This window comes from Haematobia irritans, chromosome 1 (assembly GCF_050003625.1).
Source record: "Haematobia irritans isolate KBUSLIRL chromosome 1, ASM5000362v1, whole genome shotgun sequence".
Taxonomy (NCBI): Eukaryota; Metazoa; Arthropoda; class Insecta; order Diptera; family Muscidae; genus Haematobia; species Haematobia irritans.
The window spans coordinates 94,682,865-94,693,061 of NC_134397.1; the positions used below are offsets into that span (position 1 = coordinate 94,682,865).

A 10,197-nucleotide genomic window follows, 5' to 3' on the forward strand; every position below is an offset into this window, starting at 1 on the left:
TTTTGTGTTTGAAATTTAAACTGGAATTATGCAAAACTAGAAATGGTAAATGTGAATTATAATGGATCTCGTTATAAAATTGAACACGAGCCCTTATATATGCTAAAATGGGAACTCATGTTACATTGTAATGGATTTATGGTAAATAATGAACCTATAACGGGTGAGATGAAATTTTTTTGTGTAATTTAGGACGTGGGGTAACTTTGGACCCCTCTTTTACATTACATCACGAATTAATTGGAATTTAAATATATTCTTGATTAAAATATTGCCTAATTTTTTCGGCACTTTCAATTAAGTTTGTAATTTGTTCAATTAAATATTTTATTGATTTTTGTGTCCAAACTTAATCAGTGGTTTTATGTGTTAATTAGCTATTTATTATATTATCGTTTATTTATTTGTCGTCAAAAGTCAATATTTGTGACAGGCCAACCCTCTTCTCGAGAAGAAACTTGAAAAGCTGACTATAAATTTACCGTTGGTTCCAAATTGGATGGACAATTAGATTTTTAAATTTAATTAATCTAGAGCAGAGCTTCCCAATCCAATTTTCCTTGCGACCCCAAAAACCATTATCGATTTCGTTGTGAACCCACACATATTCCATTTAGTCAACCTAAAACAAATTTTGTTTACCCAAACAGAATAAATTAAGAAAAATAAGTTTTTTTTAAATTTAAATTCATGTAGTATGATTAACAATGATTAAAAATAATTAAGAATAACAACTGTAATGAATATTAATATGAACGAGTATAGTAGTAGTAGTAGTATATATATATATATATATATATATATATATATATATATATATATATATATATATATATATATATATATATATATATATATATATATATATAAAGGGTGATTTGTTAAGAGCTTGATAACTTTTAAAAAAAAAAAAACGCATAAAATTTGCAAAATCTCATCGGTTCTTTATTTGAAACGTTAGATTGGTCCATGACATTTACTTTTTGAAGATAATTTCATTTAAATGTTGACCGCGGCTGCGTCTTAGGTGGTCCATTCGGAAAGTCCAATTTTGGGCAACTTTTTCGAGCATTTCGGCCGGAATAGCCCGAATTTCTTCGGAAATGTTGTCTTCCAAAGCTGGAATAGTTGCTGGCTTATTTCTGTAGACTTTAGACTTGACGTAGCCCCACAAAAAATAGTCTAAAGGCGTCAAATCGCATGATCTTGGTGGCCAACTTACCGGTCCATTTCTTGAGATGAATTGTTCTCCGAAGTTTTCCCTCAAAATGGCCATAGAATCGCGAGCTGTGTGGCATGTAGCGCCATCTTGTTGAAACCACATGTCAACCAAGTTCAGTTCTTCCATTTTTGGCAACAAAAAGTTTGTTAGCATCGAACGATAGCGATCGCCATTCACCGTAACGTTGCGTCCAACAGCATCTTTGAAAAAATACGGTCCAATGATTCCACCAGCGTACAAACCACACCAAACAGTGAATTTTTCGGGATGCATGGGCAGTTCTTGAACGGCTTCTGGTTGCTCTTCACTCCAAATGCGGCAATTTTGCTTATTTACGTAGCCATTCAACCAGAAATGAGCCTCATCGCTGAACAAAATTTGTCGATAAAAAAGCGGATTTTCTGCCAACTTTTCTAGGGCCCATTCACTGAAAATTCGACGTTGTGGCAGATCGTAAGTCTATTCATGATGAAATGTCAAAGCATACTGAGCATCTTTCTCTTTGACACCATGTCTGAAATCCCACGTGATCTGTCAAATACTAATGCATGAAAATCCTAACCTCAAAAGAATAACCCTTAATATATATATATATATATATATATATATATATATATATATATATATATATATATATATATATATATATATATATATATATATATATATATATATATATATATATATATATATATATATATATATATATATATATATATATATATATATATATATATATATATATATATATATATATATATATATATATATATATATATATATATATATATATATATATATATATATATATATATATATATATATATATATATATATATATATATATATATATATATATATATATATATATATATATATATATATATATATATATATATATATATATATATATATATATATATATATATATATATATATATATTATATATATATATATGTATATATATATATATATATATATATGTATATATATATATATGTATATATATATATATATATATATATATATATATATATGTATATATATATATATGTATATATATATATATATATATATATATATATATATATATATATATATATATATATATATATATATATATATATATATATATATATATATATATATATATATATATATATATATATATATATATATATATATATATATATATATATATATATATATATATATATATATATAAACTTGCTTCCTATATATAAACTTGCTCAACCTAAAGTGTCGCAGAACGTTTACTTTGGTTGTCATGTCCTAAAGTGTAAATTTTAGAACTGGAACTGGTCCATAAGCATAAGGGTCGCCGGTCCTGGGATCGATTAGAGAATACGAAATTACCAATATTATATTTAGTTACCATTACCCACCCACACATGTGATGAAACAATGGGTTACAAAGTCCTTCAATTCTTTTATTTGAAAAAATGTTTTCCGAGTATAAAAATGTAAAAAATAAGTGTGGCAGTATCTTTAAGAAAAAATTCGAAAGGTATTAATGTTTTTATAAACATACGCATACAAAAAATCGCGATATCTAAGGGATCACTTATTTCTTAAAAAGTACCGATAAAGAGTATTTTTTTGAGAACCATTCGAATTAACGACACCATTGGATGCTGGTATTTGTGATGCATTGGAAGCATTGGCGCTATTCTGGGCTGGAGTCAAGTGAGCTGCTGCTGCAGCTGCTAATGAACTTCTCCATGAAGCTATCAATTCTCTTTGCACCTCAACTGGAAGTTCGTTGAAAACTTGTGGATCTACACCTGCTGGACATGGAATGTTAGATATACGCTCTTTTATATTTTCTCTATCATTCATATCTCTTTTTGATTGGCTGGAAATGGCTTTTTCTCTATCAAAACATTCATCCATGGAAGAAATTTCTGTAGGTACAGCGTGATGATTTGATAATATTAAAGCATTGGCTTGAAAGTCTTCCAGATTCTCATTTCGGTCTCGCGGTGTTGGTAAAGAACTGGGGCTGGAATTTGAAGCATTGGGGAGAGGGATATTCAGATTCTCGATGAAAGATGTTGATGCAACGTTACAAGCTAGTGTAGGGCAGTCTCTATCACTATCCCGAGAATTCAACCTAAGGTCACAAACACGTAGTTTGCTTGGTGATGCAACGTCTGCTGCGGTATCGCAAGTTGTATTATTTAGCGCAGTAGTACCAAAGCAACGCCGTTTATTCAGTAGCAATCGACTTATTCTACTTTTCTTTGGTGAAGGTTCAATCTCTGTTTCGGAAAAATCAGAAAAATCTGAATTTGTGGCACCGGATTCAGAGCCGTTATCCACTAGCATGGGAATGGGAGATGCCGCCGTTGTTCGTCGACGATAGAACTGGTCACTTGGTTGAAAAGTGGTGGGCGAGGACCGAAAAGCTTCATTATCTTTGTTGGGTACAGGCGTAGGTAAGTTTCCTTGCGTAAAGTCTGTGCTAGTATCAACATCCGTATTCGTTAGTGATGTTATGGATTGAACTTCCAAATCGGTCTTTTTTATAAGAAAATTTGCAATCGATGACGACCCCACTTTGCGTTGCTGAAATTTGGAAAAGGCCAGGCCTATGAGAGTTACATTAAAAGGCTTGCCTAAATCAACAACTCGTTCAAATAAACGCATAATAATTTTAAGAAGTTTTTCTTGAGAGCCATCGGAAAGAATTACTTTTGGGCCTCCACTCTCACTGCAAGTTAACGTTTTGAATAATGATGGGAGAATGTTCGCTTGTTTAGTTTCGCGATGGCTTGTTTTTTTCTGTATGTCGAATTTACGCAAAACTACTTTAATGCATATTGGGATACGTCCATCTTCTGCAACCTATGGAATATACTGACGTTTTAATTTAATTCATAAGTTGATAAAAAAAATTCTTGTACCTGTTCCATTAACCGCAACAAGAGTAAACGAAAACGCTCCTCCACTTCCGTCCGCACAGAAATTGGTTTGCAGGAATCTTCCAATCCAATAGATTTCGGCTTTCCGGTAGGGCGAACTGCTGAACCATCCTTACCAAAAGCAAGGTCTTTAAGTTTCATCGCTGTTTCATACCCGAACTTCTTCTTCAAAAAATCTATGTTACATCTTTGAAGTTCTTCAACATTTGTAACGCCACTTTCTAGAAGTAGAGATTCTGTCTTCTGACCTATACCAGTAATGCGATTCAAATCACATAATTCACGCATGAACTGTTCAGCGTGAGAAGAAACAAGGACGGTTTGTTGGTTGGGCTTGTACTGAGAGCCCACTAGTTTAGCTAAAAGCTTATTATATGCAATTCCGGCACAACATGTCAATCCCAGTTTGTTTTTTAATTCCTGTCTGATTTCTCTGGCAATTTGTGTACCAACTGCAAGTCGATGTGAACATCCGCATCTACAGGCGTTCAATGTGGTGCCGTCGGAAGGATATATGTGCCCGTCCACTTCAGGAATATCGATATCATCCTTGTCTTGTTGTAATTTTAGCTGTTCCCGTGATTCTACTAATGCTGATACATCTAAAAAATTTTCATCGAAACCCAGCTTTTCGACCAGCGGTGTGTAATTGAGCAATATTTCAAAAATTTTTTGTGACATTTGTTTATATGGTGTTAAATCTTCGCCAGAAACTAGTACCAAATCTGGACATAATCGCTTGGCTTCAGCAACGAGCATTAGTTTTTTAACTCCATGTGCTCTTGCATTATAATTGCAAGTTACCACAATATTCTTCTGCTGAACTCCCAACGCTTTAGATCGCAGAGATGGATTGCGTATTTCTTCGACTTGAGCATAGAAGTAATCCATATCCAAGTGAATAATAGTTCTCTGGTGTGGTTCGTTTTTCTGGATAATGCTTGAAAAGTCCATTGCACTTAAAATGTATGTAAGAGAGCCACAACAAAAAATATCTGAAAATTAACATTAATTATTGCAACAAATTCCGCGTATATATTGTGTAAAATAAAAAGTGAAATATAATAATCGTATGGTAAGTATATATGTTGAGTCTATGGTAAAAACTTCGCAATTTACGAAATTTTATGTCTCACATCTTCCGTGTTTAGCAGCTATGCCAATGACGTATCCATCTCCTTTATATTACGTCTTATTAATAACAATATTCAATTTGAATTTACAAAATATATGTCTAACTTGATAGACCACAGTATTATTAATTTCTAACAACTACACACTCATACCTGCTATCAATTTCTTTTCCAACAAATAAATTCCTCCGTAAACTTAATTCATTTAATACGACCAAATACAATACATCACCTGTGTTGCCATTTCATGTATTTTAATTCCTTAACAGTGTAGCCTCCGCCCAAAATATTAATGCGCTTTACAGACTATCAGTTATTCCGGACGACAGTGCTCGTGTCGAATATATCCCATATATTGTGCACAATATAAGTTAAGTCCGAAGGCATAATCGATACTGCTGCATGTTTATGGGATCGATAACACATTTACCGATTATTTAGTCATCGCCGACAAGTCGCATCGATCCGCACACTGTAAGATTCCTTACAAACACCGACATTCCGTCCGGAATAAGTGATAATCTGTAAAGGCCGGTACTCTGTTCGGTTTTCGCGTTGAAACTCGAAAAATTTGCGAAAGGAAAAATAAAATGTTATTTTGTAAAAACAAGCAACACCACCAACTTAATCCAATATCGCTCCCTGTAAAATAGCGCTCCAAGCTACCTAAAAAACACCGCTTTCTATGTGCGAAATAATGGTTTCCATAAAAATTTTTCACAAGAATGAACATAGTACCGGCCTTAAGGTAAGTACTATGTTCGCTTTTCGCGTTGAAATTTTCGTGGTTACTTTATTAAAACAGTTCAATATAAAGCAGACAAATTAACTCAATTGATGCGTAGTTTCTTGTTCCTCTAGATTTCGGCAAGACTTTACAGGAATAATTTTCATTTATAATTTTGGTTATTTAAGGAAAAGTAATCGCGAAAATAAAGTGGTTTTCAACTCGAAAACCGAACATAGTACCTACCCATAATACCTACCCTTAAGGTATGCACCTCTAGCGAAATTTTCGGTAGCAAAAATTTATTTAAGTCTACAACAAAAAAACAGGGCTGTGTACACAAATTTTAAACCAGCTAATCGCTTTTAGAAATTGTTAATATATGTTCCAAATATTCCTCAAATAAATTGTTTATTATTACAGACATTTTAAAACTTTTACGCACACAATGATTGTACTAAATTAAATGTTTGTTGCCAAAATATGCTTTTGACAACCCTGTTATTTTCATTAGAGGTGCGTACCAGCTTACGAAATTGAACGCTACCGAAAATTTCGTTAGCATAAATAGCAATGCATTTCTTATGGGAATGAAATTTTTCGCTAGTGACGCATACCGGCCTTTAGCCGCTAAAATCGCTAAAGTGAAAACTAAATCAGTAAGAAAAATGCATGAAATTATACATATTTGTTGCAAATGTTATTATAACTTGATGGGGAAAAGCCCAAAGCAAATTTTCACAAAGTTTGTATTCCTTAAATTGGATTACTAAAGAAAAGTAATCTTGAAAAAATGACGTGTTTAGCGGCTAAAGGTGAGTATTAAGTTCGAGTTTAGCCGCTAAAATCGCAATTTTTTCACGATTACTTTTCTTTACTAATCCCTGCCAACATTTTTTGAATTTGGGGGCGCTTCAGAGAATCCCCACTACGTCGAAAACAGTCGTATACGATATCCAAAACTCATCGGAAAAGCGCCGTCACTATTGAGAAGTTGTACCACGCCAAGTTACTACAAAAAAATATCGCATGAGTGCAATTATTAGGAGCCCTTCTGGATCCATTTAGTAGGACGCCAATAAGAGCCCCTTCAAACAATCAGAGAAAGTGCATTTTAAGATAGTTGTAAAAGAATCATTGCCCTGCCAACATTTCAAAGTTCCATTTCATCCTCATCGCTACCACGGACTCGTATGTGACACTGCAACAATCGCCAACTGTGATAGTATTTTGCCATCACTATTGTTACAAGAGTCATTTTATATTTTGTGAAACACCAAGCACAACTAGCTTCTTATAATTTATTTAAATAAAAACGATAATGAAGTGCTGAAAACATAGTTATTTAGCTTAAAATTGTGAAAGGTACATATATTGGTGAACAATTTTTGACTTTCCAAATGGAATAAAGTGATAGCTTTTCAAATATTTTTCCAGACACCGTGCCTCCATTGGGAATAAAAGCACTGGCTGATAGACGCTACAACATGTAACTTGTAACTCAACATCAATCTTTTATTAATTCATAAAAATATGTTAAATGTGATGTGATAGTCGTATAAATGTTATATTTATGAGAATTTATAAATGTTTAATAAAATTAATAAACAATCGTGTTTTACTTGACCACAATGATTCTTTTACAACTATCTTAAAATGCACTTTGTCTGATTGTTTGAAGGGACTCTTATTGGCGTCCTTCTAAATGTATCCAGAAGGGCACCTTATAATTGCACTCATGCGATACTTTTTTGCAGTAGCTTGGCGTGGTACAACTTCTCAATAGTGACGGCGCTTTTCCGAGGAGTTTTGGATATCGTATACGACTGTTTTCGACGTAGTGGGGATTCTCAGAAGCGTCCCCAAATTCAAAAAATGTTGGCAGGGTGTGGTCAAGTAAACCACGATTGTTTAGATGTTTATTAATTTTATGAAACATTTATAAATTCTCATAAATATAACATTTATACGGCTATCACATCACATTTAACACATTTTTATGCATTGATAAGAGATTGATGTTGAGTTACAACCCTGCCAACATTTTTTGAATTTGGGGACTCTTTTGAGAATCCCCACTACGTCGAAAACAATCATATACGACATCAAAAACTCGTCGGAAAAGCGCCGTCACTATTGAGAAGTTGTACCACGCCAAGTTACTACAAAAATGTTTCGCATGAGTGCAATTATTAGGTGCCTTTATAGATCAATTTAGAACGACGCCAATAAGGGACCCTCCAAACAATCAGAAAAGGTGCATTTTAAGATAGTTGTAAAAGAATCATTGTGGTCGAGTAAAACACGTTTGTTTAGATATTTATTAATTTGATTAAACATTTACAAATTCTTAAAAATATAACATTTATACCACTATCACATTACATTTAACATAATTTTTGGCATTAATGATGATGTTGAGTTACAAGTAGCGAGTTACATGTTGCTGCGTCTATCAACCAGTGTTTTTATTCCATGGAGGCAGCGTGTCTGTAAAATATCTGAAAAACAATCACTTTATTCCATTTGGAAAATCACCAAATTGTTCACCAATATACCTTTCACAATTTTAAGCGTATAATATATGTTTTCAGAACTTTATTTTCGTTTTTATTTAATTAAAATATAACAAGCTGGTTGCGCTTGGCGTTTCACAAAAAAAATGGCTTTTTTAACAGTAGGGATGGCAAATTACTTGCATGTACTTTTTGATGTACCTTTTCATGATGGTTGAAGTGACATTTACGAGTCTGTGGTAACGATGAGGTTGAAATGGAACTTTGAAATGCTGGCAGGGATGTTTTATATATGCATTCAACAATACAACAACACAAACACAACAACACTACACATACAAACATAACTTGAGTGATCTGCCATTTTAGTTTGACATTATTAATATCATGGGGGGGTACACACGCTTGCTCGTGACTTTACCTTTAATTAATATGCCTTGGTACTCACCTTTATCCTCAAATTGAAAGGCATCGCTACTCAATAATTTGTCAAACAATTTTCGATGCGAGTCAAATTCAAAATTAACATCGTTGCAAATACTTTTCAACCTAAAGCTGAGTACTATGTTCAGTTTTCAAGCTGAAACCCAGCTTTTTTTCACGGTTAATTTTCTTAATTAATTAATTTAGAAATATAAAATGATTATCAATCAATTCATTGGATCTTTTCCATCCATTATTTGATAAGACTGGATAAAAGTATAATAGTCTTCATAAATATTTTTGTACTTTTAATTATCAATGCAAAAGTGTTTACTAATAATGTTTAAGATATTTAAAGTTTTGTTGTTTGTTTTTTTTTTGTTCTTATTTGTTGATATGTTTAATAAGATTATTATTTATCAATTGGTATTGTCCCTGCCAGCATTTCAAAGTTCCATTTCAACCTCATCGTTACCACAGACTCGTAAATGTCACTTCAACCATCATGAAAAGGTACATCAAAAAGTACATGCAAGTAATTTGCCATCCCTACCGTTAAAAAAGCCATTTTTTTTTGAAACGCCAAGCGCAACCAGCTTGTTATATTTTAATTAAATAAAAACGAAAATAAAGTTCTGAAAACATAGATTATACGCTTAAAATTGTGAAAGGTATATTGGTGAACAATTTGGTGATTTTCCAAATGGAATAAAGTGATTGTTTTTCAGATATTTTACAGACACGCTGCCTCCATGGAATAAAAACACTGGTTGATAGACGCAGCAACATGTAACTCGCTACTTGTAACTCAACATCATCATTAATGCCAAAAATTATGTTAAATGTAATGTGATAGTGGTATAAATGTTATATTTTTAAGAATTTGTAAATGTTTAATCAAATTAATAAATATCTAAACAAACGTGTTTTACTCGACCACAATGATTCTTTTACAACTATCTTAAAATGCACTTTTTCTGATTGTTTGGAGGGTCCCTTATTGGCGTCGTTCTAAATTGATCTATAAAGGCACCTAATAATTGCACTCATGCGAAACATTTTTGTAGTAACTTGGCGTGGTACAACTTCTCAATAGTGACGGCGCTTTTCCGACGAGTTTTTGATGTCGTATATGATTGTTTTCGACGTAGTGGGGATTCTCAAAAGAGTCCCCAAATTCAAAAAATGTTGGCAGGGGTAGTGTATTATGTAGTGTAGTGTATTATTATA

The 10,197-nt window shown here is 32.6% G+C and overlaps 1 protein-coding gene and 2 long non-coding RNA genes across 5 annotated transcripts; 1 reads left to right on the plus strand and 2 right to left on the minus strand.

Annotated features, from left to right (window-relative positions):
* Positions 1–2,653: 2,653 nt before the first annotated feature.
* Positions 2,654–5,681, minus strand: PolI (DNA polymerase iota). 3 transcript variants are annotated; one of them, XM_075291164.1, is made up of 3 exons: positions 5,534–5,681; positions 4,151–5,163; positions 2,654–4,091 (listed from the first exon to the last, which is right to left on the minus strand). In XM_075291164.1, exons 2-3 carry the CDS (start codon positions 5,120–5,122, stop codon positions 2,805–2,807), a joined length of 2,259 nt encoding a protein of 752 aa, XP_075147279.1. In that variant the 5' UTR covers positions 5,123–5,163; positions 5,534–5,681; the 3' UTR covers positions 2,654–2,804. The 3 variants fall into 3 exon arrangements, with proteins under 3 accessions (XP_075147279.1, XP_075147278.1, XP_075147280.1); XM_075291163.1 differs by having other exon boundaries at positions 5,455–5,644; XM_075291165.1 differs by lacking the exon at positions 5,534–5,681 and adding an exon at positions 5,305–5,427.
* A 2,634-nt stretch (positions 5,682–8,315) lies between these two features.
* On the minus strand, positions 8,316–8,946 carry LOC142240219 (uncharacterized). Its single transcript, XR_012723198.1, has 2 exons — positions 8,587–8,946; positions 8,316–8,529 (listed from the first exon to the last, which is right to left on the minus strand). It is a non-coding gene; the product is annotated as an uncharacterized LOC142240219 (long non-coding RNA).
* A 347-nt stretch (positions 8,947–9,293) lies between these two features.
* On the plus strand, positions 9,294–9,909 carry LOC142240226 (uncharacterized). Its single transcript, XR_012723199.1, has 2 exons — positions 9,294–9,638; positions 9,696–9,909. It is a non-coding gene; the product is annotated as an uncharacterized LOC142240226 (long non-coding RNA).
* The last annotated feature ends 288 nt before the right edge of the window (positions 9,910–10,197 follow it).

Coding starts and splice junctions, on each gene's coding strand:
- PolI (XM_075291164.1), bottom strand. CDS start 5,122: ATGGACTTTTCAAGCATTATCCAGAAAAACGAACCACACCAGAGAACT. Junction 4,092..4,150: donor TGTTGCGGTTAATGGAACAG/GTACAAGAATTT, acceptor TATATTCCATAG/GTTGCAGAAGATGGACGTAT.